The sequence below is a fragment of the Vitis riparia genome, chromosome 7 (genome assembly GCF_004353265.1).
Source record: "Vitis riparia cultivar Riparia Gloire de Montpellier isolate 1030 chromosome 7, EGFV_Vit.rip_1.0, whole genome shotgun sequence".
Lineage (NCBI taxonomy): Eukaryota > Viridiplantae > Streptophyta > Magnoliopsida > Vitales > Vitaceae > Vitis > Vitis riparia.
This window is the reverse complement of record NC_048437.1, coordinates 17,978,340-18,001,815: the sequence shown is the minus strand read 5'-3', so window position 1 is coordinate 18,001,815 and position 23,476 is coordinate 17,978,340. Positions and strand designations below refer to the sequence as shown.

The window sequence follows — 23,476 nt, the reverse complement described above, 5'->3', positions numbered from 1 at the left end:
TAACTCTCTCTCTCTCTCTCTCTATTGCAAATTTTTTTTTCTCTCATTTAGCCATCATACTCCCCAACCATTCTTCTCATTTCTTGTGTTTTTTTCCTTTTCTTTTCTTTACACAAAACACAACCTACTTCCAATATTATTATTATAATAATAATACCCTTATTTTTTTCTTTTTACTCAATCATGGAGACGTACCTTAACTCCTTTCTTCCCTTTCCATTTTCATTTTTATTTATTTATTTTCTTCTTACACATCCTATAGTCCATTACCTAGCACGTTTTCAATTTTTTTTTCCAAAGGCATACACTTTTTTTTCATAGTCATATACTCTACTTTTCCTATAATCACTCTTTTCTATTTATTTATTTTTTCTTCTATTTATTTTGATTTTTACTTGTTTTGATTTACTCATTTCAACATTCAAATTTTTCCCTATTTTCATCAATAAACCAATCTATATTAATAAATTTTCAATATTTTTTATCTAAAAATTTAAATAAACAAATTTTGATCTAGATTGGGATTTTTCAAACAATATGTAAAGTGTTCAAATCTAATTAATAAATTTAAAATACTAACTTAAGGGTTAGAATCTTATCTGAAAAACAGATCTTCAAACCCTAAACCTCCAAAATTTCAGTCCTATGTTACCTTACTTTCTGTAACTAATTTATACCTAAGGATTTTTAATGTGAAAAGACATTTCTACCTTTATTAAATTATTTAATTTACTATTTTACCCCCAAAAATTAGTTTGGGATGTTATAGCTTACTTCCTCATGTATTAACAATTTTAATTGAGTTCAATTTACTCAAACATCAAGTTTGGATGAGATAAGTCTTTGTTTGAAGGCATGAGACAACAACAAAAAAAAAAATGGCAAGTTGAAAAAGATCAAAAAAAAAAAAAAAAAGAAGCAAAAAATGGGGAAATTCTAAAAATGAAAGTGACATAAGGGGCTCTCCAAATGCCCTCCATGGGATGTTCAAATGTCCTCCTAGAATTTGAATGTTTATATGTAAATGTTTGAATGCCTTACCATAGTTCAAACATTCCTCTTCGAGTAGTTGGAATGTTTGAGGCACTTGTGTGGAAATTATGTTTCTATATGTTAAAAATATGCTTTTGGTAAAATATCAGTTTCCAAGCTTGTTCCATTTAATTCAAATAGAGTTTTGTTATAAACACGTATGTTCAATGTTGTAATTAATTCATGATGCGCATGATTGAATATATTGTTATTGCTCTCTCTAAATCTTCAAACTCTCACAATCTTTCAAGAAAGAGTCTTCAAAGTCATTCCAATGGAAAGATAAGGTGGTATACCATTTGTTAGTCTCAACACATGGTTCAAGTGATTAATTAAGGAGCACAATATCTTGTCTTGAATATGTGAAAACAGTGTAAAACCCTTGAAAGTCAATGTGTTTGAATTAGGCAAAATCATGTACCTTCTTTATATAAGAGATAATTATGTTTAAGGGGTTTCACTGATAATTGGGCCAATATCCATAAAAGCTTGTACTATCTACACCTTTCTATTTAAATAATTCCTTAACTCAATAATATAAAGACAATTAAGATGTTAGATATCAAATTATTATATGAAACTTGATGATCAAAAACAATTTTTCTTTTTAATGAAGCGATATGCTATTTCAAGTAACTTTTACCATATTTCCTTTGTTTCTCACATTTTTAATAACTAACTAAACAAACTAGAGAGAATTTAAGAGTCTATTTGGTAGAGTTTTTAAAAATAGTTTTCTGTTTTTAAAATAAAAAATAATTTTTAAAAACTCATAGCACTATTTGGTTGTTGTTTTTTGTTTTGAGTTTTTAAAAACCAAAGTGAGATAGAGAAAAACTTTTAGAGAATAAGTAAAAGTTGTTTTCACTAGTTTTTTAAAATAATAGAAAAATACACACATTCTATTATTTATTTTCTACATAAAATCATTATTATCATTTTTTATTGTTTTTGCTAGGCAAATTAACTCCAAATTAAACAAGATTTAATGCGTTGGATTTATTAAAAAGTCTATTAATTTTTAAAAATAATTTAAAATTTAAATAATAAACTTACTAATACCATAAATTTATGAATAAAAATTAGATTAAAACAATTCTATTGTTTCTTTTCTATGTAAAATTATTATTTCCTTTTTTTTTTCACTAGGCAAAGGAACTCCGGATCAAATATGACGTAATGTATTGGATTCATTAACAAATCTAATATTTTTAAAAAATAATTTAAAATTTAAATAATAAACTTATTAACATAATAAATTTATGGATAAAAATTGGTTTATAATGACTAATATTTTTTTTTTTATACAAAATTAAACTTTTATAAATTTTTCCATTAGAAAAATGAACTTCAAATTAAGTGACACTTTTTATTGAATTTATTAATGAGTTCAACAATTTTTAAAAATAATTTGGAACTAAAAAATAAATCTAATCATTGAGAAAAAGTAAGAGAGGAAAACCGATCCAATTAATTATAAATTAAATCAAAACATTTTAAAATATTATGTTCAAAATTGAGTACTAAATGTATACATATGTAATAAAAAACTTGGTTCATTTATATGTTTAAAAAGTAAAACTTTATTTATTATTCATTTTAAATAAAATACCATTAATAATTAGTATTATTCATTTTTAACCAAATAAAAAATGCAAAGATGTTAATATGGTTTTTTTTTTCTAACATATAATAAAATAATAGATTTTCTACTAAAAATATACTTTATAATTTTATTTTAATACTAATATTTATGTTTTACTAATTTTTTTTAAATTTATTTGTAATTAAAAAATTATTTCATTTTCAATAATACTTCAATTAAATTTAATTAATTAATATAATATAAATTGAATTTAAAATGCTTTTACAAAATCAAAACAATTTTAAAAAACAATTTATCCAAACAATTTTTTTTTTTAATTTCAAAAATCCTTTTATAAAAACAACTTGCCAAATATCCTTATTTTTATAAAATATTAAAAAACCTTTTTAGTTCTTTAACTTAAAAACAAGTTCTAAAAATAAGCATAAAAAATCATGGTCAAACAAGAAATTAAAAAAAAAATTTAAAATACATATTTGACTTATATTAAAATGAATATTAAAATTATTTTTATCTTATAATAATTTTTGTTTCAATAGAATAAAAAATTATTTCATAATTAAAAAAAAAAAATTTACCTTGTAGATCTAATTTTTATTTTAAAATAAGACTTTTAACTTGAACTTGATTTCATATTATTACAAATTAAATTTATAAATTTTTTATAAAATAAAAGTAAGACATTGTTTTTAAAAGTAACACAAATTCTTTCATTCAAACAAATTTTTGTTTTTTGTTTTAAAAAATTATTTTTTAAAACATCTCCCCAAACACTCTTATTTTTAAAAAAATTTTAAACACTGTTTTTTGAAAACAATTATTAAAGACAAATTTTTAAAAATGCCGCCAAACAAGCCCTAATTTTCTTTGTTTTAATTTAATTTTATTTCTTTTTCATTTTGAAATTGAGGTTAGAATTTATGAAATTTAATGTCATATCCTAATCATAAGGCACTGTGGAAATATGGAATAGAAGAAATCCATTCCAATTCTCATTCATCACTATCTTCGGAATACTTGCTAAAAATTGGAATAGAAATAAAACATCCATTCTCATGGAAACAAGACATGATCTTGTTAGCATTTTAATTCATCTCTGCCATGTGGTTCTACCCGAAGTACCCTAAGGGCTATACCAACACATTCCACAACCATCTTCTGCATAAAATACCAAATAAATCTCTAGCAAATTTAACATATCAAATATAGGAAGAATCATTTATTAGATATTGCATGAACTAATCCATTACTTCTTTAAAAATATGATTATAAGTCGAGGCCTCTCCCCCCAAAGTCTCAATAACAAATCTTCCAATCCCTGTGACTACTAAAATGCACACTATGAAGCTCCACCCAATCTTCATGATTTCTTTATCCCCAGGCTGCACCTCAAAGTTTGAATTCAACTTAGCTGACTCCCAACTCCTGCTCTACTGGTCATCATTTGAACCGGGTCTACTGTGTATTCGCATTCTTTCCTAATCCCTGTGCTTCACATCAATAGCAAAACAAGGAAAACAAAAACCCCGAAAGCAAATGTTAGAATCTGCAGAATTATTGCAGCAAAGAAATACTCAATGGATGGGACCCTATCAATATACCTAACAAATGCCACATGCCAACAGAGTGTGAATAAATTAAAAACTGCTCATCAGGATTTATGTTCTAATGGTAATTAATTTATTTTTTGAATAATAAAAGAATTGGTTGGTTGTTCAGTAGAAAGGGTAAGTTGCAAGGAAGGGATGGTATCGAGCCTTCCCACCAGCTCATGCTGCAGAGGATCCAATCGGGACTGCTAGAGTTGTATGCAGATTTTGATCAAAATAAAAATCAGTATCAGTATAAACTTCTGATATGCCTCACAAACACAAACCATGTATTATCATGAAGCAGAAAAAAGAGAATATGGAAGAAAGCTCTACTTGAGCAAAACATAATCCTTTCTTGGAGGCTAGTGGGTCATGGGCTTTACACAATATCAAACAAATGGACAAGTTCAATATCCTAAAACAACTGACTACGTTTTATAGGCTAGAGACAAGTTAACTATGATATTTCCCACATTGACCTAAAGTTGAAGAATCATATGATGAAAATGAACACTATCGAGTAATTTCTGTTAGATGATAAAAATACCGTACACTTTTTACCTAAGAACATAGGCATGCTAGGAAATGGCAGTGTCTTTGTGGATTGATAAGGTGTGATCTTGATCAGTTGAACTAATATTCTCTTTTTCCAATTCAATACCAGCTTCTTTTGATCTGCAAAAATCATCAATGGGGATGTTGATCCCAGCGAACCCAGCCATGACAGCCGCAGCACCAATGTAATCCATGAAGTTAGGAGCATTTCCTGTTAGTGAATCCACAACAGCTGCCAATGGGACTTGGATTGTCAGACCAGCTGTTGCAACAGTGGTGGATGTCAGAAGAATAGCCTTTGCCCATAAGTAGTCGCTCAGCACATTATCCAGCAGACCTGAACATAATAAAAATATTTAGGTATAGCAGTAGCATGCCCTAGCAAATCTATGTGAAAGAAAATAAGAAAAATCAAATTTGGTACAACACATAGAGACTCCCACTATCCCTGATTTCTCCCTTTGTGATTTTGTTATAAGGGGAATCATTTCCTTGTACAAATAAAAAAATAAATAGATAAATAAAACATGATGCAACTATGGTAATACATGGAGCTTCTCTTTATGCAGGAAAAAGGTGGAGGAAGCAACTCGATTTCTTAAGAACAGTTCTCAAGAATAGCACATAACATAGCTTGATTTGGAAAATACTTTCTACAATAAACAAGTACTCACTAACAACATTCAAAGTTACCCAGTCAAGGAAAGGTAAAAATAAGGATGACATGATATAAACTTATAATGTAGCTCATAAAGACCTTCTGGTTTTCTTGGAAACATTTTCTAGGAAGGATGACCTCTAAAAGCCGACTAAAATATTTCCTAGTAAGCCTACTTTGGGTTTCATAAGTGAAGGATAGAAAGAACTGGTCAACATGTACCAAAACCTCAAATAAAATGGCTTCTTTTTTCAACCTCCATTTTTGCTCAACTTCACATAAAAGCATTCAACACTTGCTTTCTTACTTCAACACATGAATTGCTTGATACTAGTTAAGAGCAACATCATCTACAAACTTGCAAAAAGTGATGCATATACTTATGAAAGAGTACAAAACCTTGTTCTCAACCCATTAAGCAGATCACCATAACCCACTGGTAACAGGTAACTAAATCAGTAGGGGCACAGATCCACAAGCCAGAAGTATGAATGTCTCCTATCTAAGAGGCATGGATTAGAAATGGCCGCATGAACATGTCAAGCACAAGGTTTAAAATAATGACACAATGAAATCAACTAAGAGGATTGGAAGAACACTCTAAAAGCTTTAACTTATGTAGGTTTTATTCGAAATTTCCACCTATATTACTTACCTAATTTCAATATCCTAGCATGATAAGAGTATAATGTCAACTGAAACTGGTCAAGGATGGTTTTCCTCTGATTTTGGACCTCCAAAAGATATTTTAGAATGCTTTTACTTAGCAACATAGCAAATTGCTGATACAAAATAGGAGGTTAGTACCACAAATATAGGAAGTGATGGAAAACTACAGAGTTTCTGAATTTCCAAAGCTATTACTAACTTTTTGAACTACCCTCTTTTGCCTGAAATTCAACTAATTCAACCACTATTTCCAACACTAATGCCAACTGAATACCCTACTACAGTGCATGCCAGTTAAGCTTCACTCTAGCTTCTTACCAACTTTCTGTATAAAAGGATGTCCAGATGGATTTAGGTGAATATTGCATCAATTTGACATCAGTTGGTCAGAAAAAATTTGAAGTTAGTCATCTAGGTGTTTGCATTGCATCATAAACAATGTAAAGCAAGGTGCCTCCATTACCACTAAAAGCGTCTGACAGGATATATCCACCATATTGAAGCAATATAAATCATCTAGAAACAAATTTAGCTATTTGCTCTATTTCAAGAAGAAAAAAACAAATAATTAAATGTGAAGCTTTTCATTTTAATAACTCAAAAAATGACTAGAGATATGCAAATAAACAAGAGAAATATTATATTAAGTACAATTTACAAACCTTTGCCAACAATCAGACCAAACTGCTTCCATGTAAGTGTATAAAATGGCTCCAACTTGGTAAAATTAAGAATGAGGGCAACAGGAAGGAAAATCAAAAGGTTGAACAGCCCTAAAAACCCAAGAAACTGTGCCATACTGACTTGACCACTCTTTCCATCATCATCAGGTATGTTTTTGCGAATAAGGGTGATATAAACAGCATACAATGCAGCTGACACGAGAGCAAAAATATCTCCAAGGAGAGGATTTGTAGCGATTGCACTTAACCCTGTTTCTGAGTCTCCCAAGCTGACAATTATTGTTCCTCCCATGCAAAGAAGAACACTTATAAGCTTCACCCAAGTGAACTTCTCACCCAAAAATACTAGAGCAACCAAAAACGTGAATAGGCTGGAGGCACTGCTTAAGATGGTATTTGACTGCATAGAAAGTGAAAAGGGATCTTACTACAGCAATGTGAAGATACATGTGTGCTAATTAGAAGAGAAGAGAGTGTACAAAGCTTAGAAATGCTTACTGTAACAGTAGTATACGCCAGTGAGAGATTAAAAGTGAGTTGCGCCAAAAACCAAAAGGGGCATACCAAAAGGCTGGCCTTTGCCACTCTAGTGCGTGTCCAACGCCCTTTTGAATCAAGTTGTTCATCACCATCTTTCCTGACAATGGCTTGATCAAGTGAAGCAGCTTCAAACCTCTCTACTTTCAAGTCTAATTCTGAAACGATACCTATTCTATGTTGACTTATTTCTCCCTGCTCCAGGATGACAGGTTGTTTGGAACCACCAACTCTGGCCCCTAAATTACTCTCTCCAAGAAGAACAACTTGCTCTGAATCCCCAATTTCTTGCAAACCAATATCCTTTTTACTTCTCCAAAAGCATAGACTTCCATATGAATCCTCCAAATAACGCCCAATTTCAACTAAAGGTATGTAAATCACAAACAATGAATTGCAAATGTATGTAATGAGAAACGGCGAAACACCTTCATCTACCACAGATTGAACCACATAACTGGCAGCAATCCAGATGCTAGCAACAGCCACTATATATATCAAACCTAAAACCCATCTCCAAACTTCAGTTCTCATCCTTTTCAAACTCGATAATGGATCAAACTATCCCTAAATCTTCCAGATATCTATAAGCACTCCAGTTCTACAATACCCATATAGAAGAACCTCTTCAACAGGGGAAATTCACAATACCAACGTCATAATTCGCACCAGTGTTCACCTAAAAACAACAAAAAATCCAGAAAATTTGAGGAAAAGAAGAGCAAGTAAAACGTGAAGATTATATCGACACCCAGTAATTTTAAAGACTAATAGGGAATTGAGAGAGATCCCACATCAATGTTTGTCAAATTGAAACTACGAAGTAGTTTATTTACACGAAAAGAATCAATCTGTAGCTGAAATTCAAAGCAAGACTTACAGAACAACGACGAATTGAGGTCAAAACACACCATGAAATTGGGGTCTTTGTTGTGGAGCAGAAAAGAAGAGCAAGTAAAACGCGAAGATTATATCGACACCCAATAATTTTAAAGACTAATAGGGAATTGAGAGAGATCCCAAATCAATGTTTGTCAAATTGAAACTACTAAGTAGTTTATTTACACGAAAAGAATCAATCTGTAGATGAAATTCAAAGCAAGACTTACAGAACAACGATGAATTGAGGTAAGAAACACAACATGAAATTGGGGTCTTCGTTGTGAAGCGCGTTTGGTGGTAAAAGTAAGGGTGATTTGATTAAAAGGGTTGGAAACCAATTTTGGAAATCTAACCGTTAATTCTCTCTCTTTTATTTTATTTTATTATTTATTATTTATTATTTTTTGTCTACAAAATATTATTTGTGACATTTCACACAACTCTAAAGTAGTCAACACTTTGACCAATCGTCTCATTTCCCTACAGTTTAGGAACATGTTTCACAAACTGCTTAGTGGTGGTAAATGGCAAACAACATGATTTGATGGGAAGTCCTGGTTTTATATATTAGTCTTGTTTCCGAACTCATCTCTTTGCTGTTTTTTTTTTCCAGTAATACACCATCTCACAAAAGATATCAGAATTTGGAAAATCAAAGATTTGCAACAACTAGTCAATATAGAATTCAGAAAACAATGGCCGGAGGTAAGTAGATGATCCTAAGTCTTTTTCAGATTTGATTCATGTGGCAAAAGTTCATATGCCTTGGATTGAATATATATTGCATGTATGTCTTACATTTGGTATCAGAGCCACACAAATCTTACCTCTGCTTTGGTGTTGTTTTTTGCATGAGATACTTTGCTACATTTGGTATTTTTGATCTCTTAAATCACTGCATAAATTGAAATACCTTGCTTGCTGCTGGGAACGTAAAAAAAAAAAAAAAAAAAACCACCTGCCAAATGTATTTTCTTCGATGATCGGAAAGTAACAGATAACACTTTCTTGATGCCAACTTTCCGGGCCTCGGTGGTAATCACCTTATCAGTTCTGGTGGCCTTCCATTACCCAGACCCAACAACACTATTGGGCCTGGACCCTTTCGGGTACTTCCAATCTCTGGAATTGAAAAAGTACCATTTTTTCTCTCCAAATATAACTTTACTAGAAAGAACCCATTTGCCAAACTTGGAGATCGATTTCTCCAATTATCTCCAATGAAAACCCTTGTCTGGCGTCTTTCTAGCAGAGATACTACACCAGAAGCTCCTCATCAATGGGATAAAATCGGAACCCAGGTGGCAAACTAAGTTGTCAAAGTGGGTTTGCCTCTGGTACACCCATTTTCGAAGGTGATGATGATTAAGGCTAGGGCAGCAATCTGGTGGGTGCGGGTGCAGAGGCCATTGTGAGTGTCCGTTGACCTCTGAAACAGTCGGATTGGTAGTGTTTTTCATGTGAAGGAAGGCCTCCGTGTGTGGAAGCACCGCATGAGGCTCTTCCTGGCTGGTGATGCAGGCGGTTGTAGGGCACTAATGAAGGTTGTTCCCGTGTGATGCAGGCGCCTCCAAAGCTTGGACTGTTACCACTGTTGGAAGGCTACAACCCTGAGTTTCGGTGCGGTGCTGTCGGTGATAGTGCAGTTTATGCGGGTGGTGGCAAAACAGGATCCTGAAGGGTTCGACTGTAGGTGATATTAAGATGATGAAGAACCTAGAGAGAGATTGGGTTTCCAATGAAGCACACTAAGGTTTTGGGCCTTGAAATAAATGGATATTGGGTCCATTAGGCTCAATGCATGAGCAATGGTCCATTTTGCAAAAATAAGGGGCATTAAATGTTGGGCCATGGGATAAATGTGAAAAAGTTGGGCCAGTTTAGGCCCTTATGGCCTGGTTTGAATTATTTTTTATTGGGCTTGAAATTGATTGTGTTTTTGTATAAACTTGGGCACCCAATCACAATCTAAAATCCTTTTAAATTAATTTTAAATTATTATGTGATTTTTATACATGCAAATTAAATATTTTATTCTAATTTATATGTTTGTATGCGTAAAAATGTTGCCTAAATTTGAATTAGATAAATTAAATTTGTAGCTTTAATTGCATGAAATGTTGCATAAATTTGTGATAGATATATTAATGTTGTATCATATAGTTTTAATGTCTAGTGAACAATATAATTTTAAATAATTAAGGAATAGTCACAACAACCTTAATTATATAAAATTATATATTAAGTAGATAAGGATCACATAATGGACATTAATTGTAATTAATTATATAAATATAACGATTTTACCCCACAAGGATTTCATTGTGTTTATATAATTAATTAGGATAAAATGTTAAAATTAGTTTTTCCTAATTTACCCATAGGAGTTAGGAAGAATTAATTTAATGGTTTATCATAAAGCTTATAGATAGAAGATATCAAATTATATTCATAATAAATTTTATAAATTCAGTAAAATAGTTTGATAAAATCTATTATAAAGATAATGAATTTGATTGAGTTAAAGATTTAGCCCACAAATAATTTTTAATAAAATTAGATTCAATTTTTAAGCGTGTTCTACATTGGTAAAACATGAATTTATTTAAAGTCTCAAATATTAATAAGTTAGTAATCTTTTTGTGCAATTTTATCTAGCATTTCTGATAGTCGTTGTGAGGTTCCCAAACTCAGGGGAGATAATTTTAAGTTATGGAAGGAGAGAGTTCTTCTTCAATTAGGGTGCATGGACATAGACTATGCCATAAGGAAAGATGAACCACCTAAGTCACTGATACCAACACACTTGATCAAATTTTACTGTACGAACACTAGGAAAAATCTAATTGCCTTAGCATGATGTATATTAAGACAAAAATTAATGCTGGTATACATGGTTCAATCAAGCAACACGAGAATGTCTACGAATTGCTAAAGGCTATTGACGAGCAATTCGTCACTTCAGATAAAGCCTTGGCAAGCACCCTAATTATGAAGTTCACATCCCTGAAGGTCACCGGTATAAGAGGTGTACGCGAACACATCATGGAAATGAGGGACACAATGGCTCAATTGAAGAAGCTCGAGGTAGAAATGTCTGAATCCTTCTTAGTGCACTTTATTCTTAACACTCTTCCGCCTTAGTATGTACCTTTCAAAATCGCTTACAACACACATAAGGATAAGTGGTCTATCAATGAATTGATGACCATGTGTGGTCAAGAGGAAGGAAGGTTAATGATGGAACAAAGAGAAAGTGTCATGCTAGTGACACTAAAGAAAGGAAAGAAAGGAAAATCTCAAGCCAAACAGAAAGGGAAACATCAAATTCCTCCTAAATCTAACATTAAGAAAGACGAAAAGTGTTTCTTTTGTAAAAAGAAAGGACACGTGAAGAAGAAATGTTTGAAATTTCAGAAATGGCTTGAGAAGAAAGCTAACCCTACCTCATTTGTTTGTTATGAATCTAATATGGTTAATGTAAATAACAAAACATGGTGGATTGATTATGGATATGCAATCCACATTTCAAATTCCTTGCAGGGTATTCAAAACCTAAGGAAGCCAATGAGTTGTGAGCAATTCATCTTATCCAGAAATAAGATGGGCTCGTATGTGGAAGTAATAGGGACATGTTATTTAAATTTAGATGGTGGTTTTGTTTTGGAATTGCGAATGACCTTTTATGTACCAAGTTTCTAGACTTGTACCATTTGGATATTCCTTTCATTTTTCATAAACATCTTTTAGTTTGATTTATAAATCTGATTATGTTGGGAATGGTATTTTGTCTGATGGTCTTTATCGCATATTCTTACAAATTGATACCACTTATAATTCATTACATGTCTAAACTGGCATTAAGAGATGTGTTGTAAATGAGGATTCCTCTACATTGTGGCACCGGAGATTAGGTCATATGTCCATAGATAGAATAAAAAAGGTTGGTAAATGATGGGGTACTTAGTACTCTAGATTTTACTAACTTTGAGACTTGTGTGGACTGCATTAAGGGAAAGCATACTAACAAGTCAAAGAGAGGTGCTACTAGGAGTTCCGCCATACTAGAGATCATACATACTGATATATGTAGTCTAGACAGACATGGACTCTCATGGTCATAAATACTTCATCTCTTTCATAGATGATTTCTCACGATACATGTATCTCTACATACTTCACAACATAAATGAAGCATTAGATGCCTTTAAGGTTTTCAAGGCAGAAGTAGAGAAACAATGTGGTAAACAAATTAAGATCGTGACATCAGATAGAGGTGGAGAATATTACGATAGATACTTGGAAGATGGACAAACACTTGGGCCATTTGTGAAGTTTCTTCAAGAGCATGAGATTGTTGCCTAATACACCATGCCTGGTTCTCCAGACCAAAATGGTGTAGCAGAAAGAAGAAACAGAACTTTCTTGGACATGGCGAGAGTATGCTGAGCAGCTCAAAACTTCCTAGATTCTTGTGAACTAAAGCAGACAACAGTGTATATATTAAACTGAGTTCCAACAAAGGCTGTCCCAAATACGCCATTTAAGTTATGGAAAGGTTGAAAATCGAGTTTGCGACATATGCACATTTGGGGATGCTCGTCTAAAGTGAGAATTTATAATTCACAAGAGAAGAAACTGGACCCAAGGACTATAAGTGGGTATTTAATTGGATATGCTGAAAAGTCTAGGAGTATAGATTTTACTGTCCATCTCATAGCACTAGGATTGTGGAATTAAGAAATGTTAAATTTCTTGAATATGACTTGGCAAGTGGGAGCGATCAATTCAGAAACATAGTTTCTGATATTGATCATACATAATCTCAACCTTCCACTTCAAGTGATAGACTTTTTGTTGTTCATAACACCCCTTAAGTTCAAACGGGTGTGAAACGAACAATCGCTAAAGTTTAACCAGTCATTGAAGTTGCACAAGCTGTTGACTACATTTCAGTAGATCAAGTTGATCAAGAGTTGCTTGACACTTCTGAACAACAAGTTGAACCTCATACTTCCTTAGAAGATAATGGTGCAACCTTAAGAAAATCTACTCGAACTAAGAGGTCAGCAATTCCTAGTGATTATGTAGTGTATCTAAAGAATTTGACTACAATATAGAAGTAAAAAATGATCCCAAATTTTTTTCACAAGCCATGAGTTGCAAAGAATCAGAATTGTGGTACAATGCCATGAAGGATGAGATGAGTTCCATGAGATGCAACAATGTTTGGGACCTTGTTGAGTTACCTAATGGTGCAAAAGCCATTGGTTGTAAATGGGTTTTTAAGACAAAGAAAGACTCATTAGGCAACATTGAGAGATACAAGGCCAGACTTGTTGCAAAGGGGTTCACTTATAAAGAAGGAATTGATTACACAGAAACCTTTTATCTTGTATCTAAGAAAGATTCCTTACGCATTATATTGGCATTAGTAGCCCACTTTGATTTGGAATTGCAACAAATGGATGTGAAAACAATATTTCTTAATGGAGAGCTAGAGGAGGAGGTTTACATGAAACAACTTGAAGGGTTCCCCTCTAGTGATGGTGAGCAATTGGTTTGCGAGCTTAATAAATCCATATAAGGTTTAAAACAAGCATCTCGCCAATGGTATGTAAAATTCCATAACATAATTTCTTCATTTGGTTTTGTAGAAAATGTTATGGATCAATGCATATACCTTAAGGTTAGTGGGAGTAAAGTTTGTTTTCTTGTTTTATACATGGATGACATCTTAGTTGCAACCAATGATAAGGGTTTACTTCATGAGGTGAAACAATTCCTCTCTAAAATTTTTGACATGAAGGATATGGGTGAGACATCTTATGTCATTGGCATTAAGATCCATAGAGACAGATTTCAAGGTATCTTAGGTCTGTCTCAAGAAACCTATATCAATAAAGTTTTAGAGAGATTTCAGATGAAGGATTGTTCACCTAGTGTTTCCCTTATAGTGAAGGGTGATAGGTTCAATCTGGACTAATGCTCGAAAAACGATATTGAGAGGGAACAAATGAAGAACATTCCATATGCTTCTATAGTCGGAAGTTTGATGTATGCTCAAGTCTACACAAGGCCTGACATTGCATTTGTTGTTGGAATGTTAGGACGATATCAAAGTAACCCAGGTTTGGACCACTGGAAAGCTGCAAAGAAAGTGATAAGATATCTACAAGATTATGTATAGACGGACAAGCAATTTAGAGGTTGTTGGCTACTCAGATTCAGACTTTGCTGGCTGTGTTGATTCACATAAATCAACATCTGGATACATTTTTATATTGGTCGATGGAGCTATATCTTGGAGAAGCGTTAAATAGACCTTGACTGCTACTTCTACTATGGAAGCTAAGTTCATATCTTGTTTTAAGGCTACTTCGCATGGTGTATGGCTTAAGAGTTTCATTTCCGGGCTTAGAATTGTGGATTCAATATCTAGGCCATTGAGTGTATATTGCGACAATTTAGCTGCTGTCTTTATGGCAAAGAACAATAAAAGTGGAAGTTGAAGCAAACACATCGACGTTAATTATCTAGCCATAAGAGAACGTGTCAAAGAAAAGAAAGTGGTTATTGAGCACATTAACATTGAATTGATGATCACTGATCCTTTGACTAAGGGCATGCCACCGTTGAAATTTAAGGATCATGTAGTGAAATGGGACTTAGTTCTCTTATGTAGTTTCTATTGTAAAACTCTTATTATGATGTTTTCTCATATTGATGTGCACCTTTATTTAATTTTGAGAAAATTCAACTTCATTGGACCAAGAATGAACATAGGGTTTATTCATTAAGTAATATTGCCACATAAAGTATAATGTTAAGAAATGAATACACTATAATACATGGAAGGTAACACTCGTTATATAGAGGACTTATTGCCATGATTCATGTATTTGTTACTTAATGCGAATAATTGATGGAGTAAGATGAGACATTAGGTTAAAGGTGTGGACCAAGTGGGAGAATGTTATCTGCTACATTTCACACAACTCTGAAGTGGTCAACAACTTGACCAAGTCCTCCACCAAATTGTCTCATTTTCCTACAGTTTAGGAATATGTTCCACAAACTGCTGGAAGTGGTGGCAAATGGCAAACAACGTGGTTTGATGGGAAACCACAATTTTATATGTTAGTTTTGGTCCTTAACTCGTTTTTCTGCTGTTTTTTTTTCCAGTAATACACCATCTCACAAGTGAGATCAAAATTTGGAAAATTAAAGATTTGCAGCAACTAGTCAGTACAGAATTCAGAAAACAATGGCTGAAGGTAAGTATATGATCCTAAGTCTTTTTCAGATTTGATTCATGTGGCAAAAGTTCATATGCTTTGGATTGAATATATATTGCATGTATGTCTTACACAAAAATGTTTTTATTGATTTTTTTTAAATAATTTTTTTCTTTTAAAAAATAACTTTTTTCTTTTAAAACATATTATAAATATAGTATTTATGTCAACAATGGGTTACTCTTTAAATAAAACATGAGATTGGATAAATTCATAAACATGAAAATTCTTTTTTGACCAATTATTTATAAAAGTAAAGGTCAAATAAAACATGAAATTGGATAAATTCATAAACATGAAAATTCCCTTTTAACTAATTATTTCTAAAAGTAAAGGTGCCTTGGGGCCCAAGACAAGTCCGATCCAAACGTTTAGGTAAAGGCCTAGCACATGAAGCCTAGCTGGGTCCAGGAGGTCCAAACCTCTTAAATATGTAACATTTAACTAATGAATGAATTATTTAGCCTAAAATTTTGAATTTGTTATAAAACGAGAATATATGAAACAAAAAAAAAAATAGAATAAAGAGATATATATTACTCTTCATATATATATATATATATATATATATATATATATATATACGGGATGAGGGAATCAAAGAAAATAATTGAGAGAAAATTTCTTCTTACACTAGATGGTGCTTATACAAGGTATGAGAAGCCTTTTATAAGCTTCCCCTTATATGACCATCATATTAAAATAATATATTTCATTAAAACCTTGCTAAAAACCCTATAGAAAAAACTTAGTGGAGGAAAAAGAGTATAATATTCTTATAATTCTTTAAGCTCCTCTTGGTCTATTAGGATTGCCTTGTTAAAAACTTTGTTAGTAAAACTTAATATAACAAAACTTGGATGAAGAAAAAAAGAGTATAGTATACTAACATCCTTTTATAGACATACCCCCTCATGTCAATATAGTCCTACAAAATTAGCAAAATAGTAGGAAAAATAATGCAAACAAAAATTTGTATTTAAATTAATATTTATGGGGTAGAATCTCAAATATAATTTTCTTTTCAAAAGAATATTTTTCATTTGATTCTTTTGTTTTGATTATAATTCGAAAAATAATGACAAAAGTGTTTTATTAGATTTGAAGATTAATTGAGGGCCTAGAGTGGTTTTTTCCTAATTAATCTTGTTGAATGATTAAAAACACGTGTGTAACACTTCTGCTATTTATCAGATTTGTAGGGAGATTTTATGAAGTTTTTTATCTTGTTGTGAAGTTTTTTTTCCTGTGTGAAGTTGTTTTGCAAATCTCATTTTGCTCATTTGGATTTTCTAATCTTCTCTTCTTGAAAGAAGTTACCTTTATATATAGGTGAAGGTAAGAAATTGAAATTTGAATTCCCAATATTTAGTTGTTTAATTCAAAGGATTTAGTTATTTGATTTTAAAAACTTTTCTTTTTCAGAAGGTTTTACCAATAAGATAATAATAATAATATTTTTTTAATTATTATTATCCTTTTTTTTTAGTTGGAGATTAGTTTCCATAAGAGAATATATATATATATATATATATATATATATTATATATATATATATATATTATGAGCCCAAATTTTGTTAAACCATGAAATTACAATTTTTTTTGAAGACCAAATTTAGTGGTAATTTAATCCTCTAATTATTTTTTATATTTACAAATGTCTGCACTTCAAAACGCATCACATACATGCATTATCATAGGTATGAGGCGAGTCTTGTAGTTAACCATGCTCTCCTTTGATTTTTTTTCTTTTTATGTTTTTTGTTTTTTGTTTTTTTTTAAACTTTTTCAAAGAAATATTTTAATAGAAAGTTTCCTATTTTAAAAATATCTTTTTCCCACTTTTTTTTTTCTCCAAACACTACTTTATTTTCCTTTTTTCTTTACACTTTGAATCATCTTCCAATTTGTCTTTCCAATATATATAATATAAAGGGGACAATAATTGAAAAACCCGACTTGAACTTCTTTAGAGAACTCTTTCAATCTTTGGACATTCTTCAACTTAATTTTGAGAAACCCAACTTGAATTCTTTCAAAGAATTCTTTCAATTTGTGGATGATCTTCTACCTAATTTTGAAAAACCCAACATAAATTCTTCATAAGAAGTCTTCAACCTTGGTCAAATTCCAAACTTGTAAGATTTTTTTTTTTTTTTTAGCTTTATGTCATATATATATATATATATATTTAGCCATAGAGATCATGTTGTGGCGTCCGACATCATGTCATGGAGAGGCATCATGCTTCCTGGAAAGTGGTGGAGATTTTTTTTTTTTTTTTAATATATATCTTTACATTATAAAAGCTAGAATGTAGAGTTTTGTTGTAATTTTGCTTCCTTTTTTTTAATCTTTTTTTTTTATTTACCAAATTATCATCCCTCATTTGCTGGCAAGTTGGATTGTTGTTGTAGCAGTTGTCCCACCTTGATATCTAGTGTAAATACTTGTACAACCTTTGTTAATATTTGACCTTGGTTTTCTGTCTCACCTTCATCATGTCTTGCATACCAATTATTCACCATGGTTCTAAGTTATTTTTATGTTTTAGGTTCAACTTATTTAGTTTTATGGTATTTTCCTGGTAACCAAGCATAGTAGACTAATGTTGTATTTTCCTACAAAACTCAACCTAAAAATTGTTTGAAAAAAGAAAAAACAAAATGAGGAAGAGGAAGAATAAAAAGGAAAACCCTAAAACCAAAAATCTTACTTTCAATAATTTTCCCATTTTTGGGGGGAAAAAAACAGATTAAATGAATGTGAGAAAACGTGAAGAAAAATCTTTCCCCAATTTTCTCAATAACCAAATAGAGGTGAGTACAAAACACAAAAACAATAAATTTAGGCTTGGAAATTTCAACAAAGAGGATAGAGGTGTGTAAAAACACCACAATAATAAAATTTAGGGTTACGGATTTCAACAACTTTTTCCCTTACATTTTCTAGAGAATAAAAAAAAGAAACAAAACAAAAGACAAGATGAAGAAGAAAAAAAAAAATAATCTGATTCGTAACTTTGAAAATCTCCTTCTTTGTGACCTAAATGAATAAAAACTTATGCAAAAATTTGAATTCCAAACACAGTATAAAATGAAGTCTCCTTCTATATCATAGTGAAAAAGGCAAAAAGAAAGAAATAAAAAAGAAGCATGTTTGATTTGATTTGATTTTATTTTGGAGTGAGACTTTGAGAATCGTGAAAATGGGTGACGATGTGATTGGGATGTGGGAAATGGAAAACTAGGGCAAAATATCAAAAAAAGGGATGAAATGGTAGTTAAGGGATAAAATAATCATTTTATGAAAATGGAGTAACTATCCATTTTATGTTATGTGGATAGTGGACGTAAATCATATAATCAAACATTGAGATAACTCCACATTGGATTTTTTTTTTTAAAACTATCATTAAATAATAATAATTATGGTTTATCATACTATTTATTTATTTTTATTATTTAATAATAGATAAATAAATAATACGTGCATTAATGTTGAATAAATTAAGGAGAGAATTAGGTAACCTAGATAAATAAAGATAAGTTTTTTTAATTATTTTTTATTAGTCTTTCACCAATCAACTATTGACCTATGTAAAAGAGATTATTCTTTCATCAAACTTGATGCTCCTCTTGATCTTCAGATTCAATACTTGTTATTTGATTTTTTTTTTTAAATTAAGAAAAAGTTGTTTTTGAATTATGGTAAGTGTTATAAAATTGGGTCTACCTTTTTTTTTTTTTTGTATTATAAATACTCCTACTTTCATGCCTAGTTGTAATACTTTTTTTTTAAATAGAAAATTAGGATTGAAATATAATTTCTTTTCATTCTAATTTGATCAGAGTTGGAAATCTCACTTGAATAAGATTATTATTTTCCTTTTTTAAAAGTTTAGAAAATATTATGTGATTAATATTTTCTTATTTTTTGAAATTTTAGAAAAAATCTTATCAAACAAATCTTATTTAATTAGATCATACTTGTCAACACAAACTTCATAAAATAATAACACATGCTTAAGCTTTTTATCTCAAAAGTTTTCATTCTAGCTATTTATCTTTATGACAGGGCAACTATCAGGGGATCCAACCATATTATCCTCACTGATTTTGCAAACAATTTGGATATCCTCAAGATATTCCAAGGGGTTTGCTAGAGGTTTTTTGTTCTAGAACTTTGAAGGAGGTATATTGACATTGGGACTCATGCATTAGGCTTGGTACCTATTCTTGAGTCACTATACTAGGTTGTCACAATCTTAAAGAGCTCTTAGTCACCAAGGCTTATGCAGATTCGTGGATTAGAGTGTGCAATTTTAAGAAGGAAACTCTCACTGCTGCTTATAAAGAGCATCCTCTTGATTCTTCTCGACAAATACTCTCAAAGTATCTAGAGATTAGAACTTGCAAGATCAACTCAAATGTTACTACTAAGAAGAATGTTAAGGACAATGTCAATGGGAACTTTGATGATTTACCTAATGACTCACGAGCTTCTTTTAAGCGCTCAGTAGGTAGCCCTCAAGCTAATTGCTCTACACACCTGGAGTAGAGGGAACTATTTTTTATGATGGTAATGGTCACTACTACAGAACTTTTGAGCAAGATGACAATGTAAAGGTTCTCAACGTAGCAAATGGTAACTCTAAAGATACAAGTGAATGCCACTTCAAATGCCGAAATACTAGACCTAAGCTTATGTACTATGATAAGGCTAACTTTCATCTTCTTGATGTAGATGTTTTCTTTGCTGACGTTCTAACCTCTACTAAACCAATGAAACTTGGTGGTGGAGAGGTAATATGATTTTTTGTTTGTTTTTTGTTTTGTTTTTTGCATTGATACTAACAAAAATAAATATTTTGTTTTAGGTGGAGGGTGATAATCAAGTTGTTGATAAAGGGGATAAGACTTTCCTAAGGATCAATTTGAAAATTTTATCGGTACTAGGAAGTTGACATCCTTTAATTCAACTAGGTGACAAAGAAATCACTCTATCATTCCACTACCTTTACCCCATTCCCATTAGGGTGATGAAGGTATTACTATAATCTCAAGTGATGTTTTGATTGAATCTCAAGGCCGAGAGACCATAATTGTAAACACAACATATGCTGAATTGACATTTTTAGCCATTGCAAGTTTAATTGCTAGACAACAATCTCCATACCCTACTACTTTTCCTTTGGCTCCTGATTCTGCTCACACATTTGATGTAAAATAAATCATCCTTAATGTGCAACGCTAAGTAGACTTATGATAGGAAAAATTATTAAAGAAATGATTCTCAAAACTTTCAATGGGTGTCTCCCATTACTAAAAGAAAAAAATGATGAGCTTTTCAATGCTATTGTGAAGATTGAAGTGGACCCTTCATAACAAAAATCTCAAATTGAGAAGCATATGGTAGACGTAGATTGTCTCGATACAATGCAACGTGCCCACTCTATGAAGATTTCTCTAGAAGTACAAAGCGAGCATTTAGCTATTATTGCATCTTAGATTGTTGATGCTTTAAACTTTGAGAGTGTAGAGGCAAACCATCATCAATCATTAAAAGTTGACTTAATTACTCTTGACGCTAAACATTACATACTTAAGAGGGAGTTAGAGCAATTAATTATATAAAGGGAGAGACTTAACAACTTACTTTTAGAGATTGATGAGAATTTAACTAATAAGCGAAATGATATTGCTCGTTTAAGGGAATAATAAGTCACCATCGCTCAAATCCCTATGCTCATTGATGCTAGTGTCAAGACTTTGGAGACACTTCAAGAAGCTTTAGGGACTCAACGTGATGAGCTTGCACGCTTGGTGTAGATGTGATCATTGTGCCTTCTTATTTAGTTTTACCTTTCATTCTTTTCTTTAAATTTTTATTGAGATGTAATAAGTCTAGCTAGTATTTATTAGCCAAACTTATTAATTACAATGAGATTTTTTTTTTTTTTTTTTTTTTTTTGTGGTAGTAACCAAACTCGGGTAGTTTCCTCAAGTTGTATACATATCTTTCAAAGAAAGGAGATCAAGTCAAATGTATTTCAATTATTTATTTATTTATTGTGTCATACGTAGGTTAAGTTCATATAGGCCAAGAGTGTAGTGTGACTCAAGCATAGTAACATTTTAAGAATTAGTCATTAATGGGGTTAATTCTTCCATCCTCTGCAATAATCTTATAGGCATTATTGGTGTAAACTTCTTGCACCATATAAGGCTCATCTCATTTTGATGTAAATTTGCTTCCAATATTATATGTGGTGATAATGGGTCTACGAATAGCAAGAACTAGCTCACCAACTTGAAAAGATTGAAGGCGAACCCTTTTGTTAAAAGCTCTTGAAAGGCATGCTTGATAACACTTAAAGCATTAGTCAAGTCATTTTTCATCTAGTGCTCTTACTCTTGAAGATGTAACTTGGAATTTGTTGGGAACCTTGAATTACTCTATTCCCATGCCCTGGATCTCATAGGGTGCATGCATCTATCTTTAGGCATTTCTAAATCTATCGTAATGGAAAGATATAGCTATAAAAACCATCATTAACTATAGATCTAGATATACAATATTCATACCTATGATCTGGATGTTCCTAGATCAAAATCCTGTTGACATCTTAGATCTAAGCAACAAAAACAATACATATTTTAAAAGAAATTAATCTTTTAGGGTTAAAGTACTAACCTTTAGGTTTGGATGTTCCCAAACCTCAAAATCCAAGTGTTGAAGAGGATCTTGAAGTTGTTGGAAGTCTCATAAACCCACAATTTTTCGCCTAATGACTCAACCTTGTTCTTGTCAAACTTCGGTAGGGAGGAAAGGAGGGTGGAGGCTATGACTCTCTTTTTCTCTAGATGATGGAAGACAAAAGTTATGGAAACCCTAATTCCTATGAGGTATTTATAGAGTTCCTAATTGAGTTTAAGTGACTTAAGCCCATATAGGCTTGGGTTACTTAATCTCGCCTAAAATCAGTCCTAATTGATTAATTAACCCAATAGGGCCTACTAATGAATCAATTAGCCCAATCCAAAGACTTTGTTCACTTAACCTTATACAACCTTGTGTAATAACCAAAACACCCTTATGCACAAAAGTAAACTTAGAGCCAATCTAACCCTCATAATCCATGCCAACTAGGTATATGAGCTCAGAGCAGGGACCATTGGGACCCATAGGAGTACTAACTTCCTCATAATCTAATTCTAAAGTTGATTCAACATTCCACTACAAAGATTCAATTAAATTCCAGTATTTTATGTAATTAATAGTGAGACACCAAGTAATTGGGTCCATGACCTACTATCCATTGTGTTCAGTCTCCCCATGAACTGGTGTCCATAGTCTAACAAGGTGAAAGCTATCATCCTTTTAAGACTACCTCTACTATCCTTGAGTTATAGATCCTCCTATTGTGTATTCAATTGACATGTCTTAGCTCTCAAAGAGCCTATGTCAAATTCCACTTAAGGAATTACTATGGTCATAGTTTCCATGAATACACCTTTTTGGGATCACTCAAGAAGACACACTGTCTCAATCCCATGAAATATCATGGTGCTTTTATTGAGAATACATATTGCTATCAGCTTTCATCAATAGTGACCCAATCCATAGGGGAAATATGATTAGCTTACAATCTCACCCGTAGGTTAAAGCCACTACTAACTTTAGCACAAACTCAATATTCTCTTAAGGTTGAGAGAACACAATGAAGTAGCTTGGTAAGGTAATGACTACTTGATAACCTTTAGTCATGATTCATCGTAGGTCTTGTCCAATGTGTAATCATACACACTAGTGCACTCACCATGGGAAAACCATCTCGATATCCAAGACCAAGCACCCCTCCAATTAGGAGTGGTGCATTACAACCTCTAATGGGTTACCTAGACCTATGAACCTGTTGTGAACAAGTCATCTATTTGCAAGGAACCTATGACTTAGATC

At 31.9% G+C, this 23,476-nt stretch overlaps 1 protein-coding gene across 5 annotated transcripts; it reads right to left on the bottom strand.

Annotated features, from left to right (window-relative positions):
* Positions 1–3,806: 3,806 nt before the first annotated feature.
* LOC117919343 (uncharacterized vacuolar membrane protein YML018C) lies at positions 3,807–8,547 on the bottom strand. Of its 5 annotated transcripts, none has more exons than XM_034836521.1 (5): positions 8,442–8,547; positions 7,294–8,011; positions 6,775–7,195; positions 4,783–5,122; positions 3,807–4,128 (listed from the first exon to the last, which is right to left on the bottom strand). In XM_034836521.1, exons 2-4 carry the CDS (start codon positions 7,864–7,866, stop codon positions 4,809–4,811), a joined length of 1,308 nt encoding a protein of 435 aa, XP_034692412.1. In that variant the 5' UTR covers positions 7,867–8,011; positions 8,442–8,547; the 3' UTR covers positions 3,807–4,128; positions 4,783–4,808. The 5 variants fall into 5 exon arrangements, with proteins under 5 accessions (XP_034692412.1, XP_034692411.1, XP_034692410.1 ...); XM_034836520.1 differs by having other exon boundaries at positions 3,807–4,123; XM_034836519.1 differs by having other exon boundaries at positions 4,792–5,122.
* Between the last annotated feature and the right edge of the window lie 14,929 nt (positions 8,548–23,476).

Excerpts from the sequence above, each read along its gene's own strand:
- LOC117919343 (XM_034836521.1), bottom strand. The coding sequence starts at position 7,866 with ATGAGAACTGAAGTTTGGAGATGGGTTTTAGGTTTGATATATATAGTG. Across the intron at positions 7,196-7,293 it reads TGGCGTATACTACTGTTACA|TCAAATACCATCTTAAGCAG; the intron begins GTAAGCATTTCT and ends CTTTCTATGCAG. Across the intron at positions 5,123-6,774 it reads TGGTCTGATTGTTGGCAAAG|GTCTGCTGGATAATGTGCTG; the intron begins GTTTGTAAATTG and ends TATTATGTTCAG.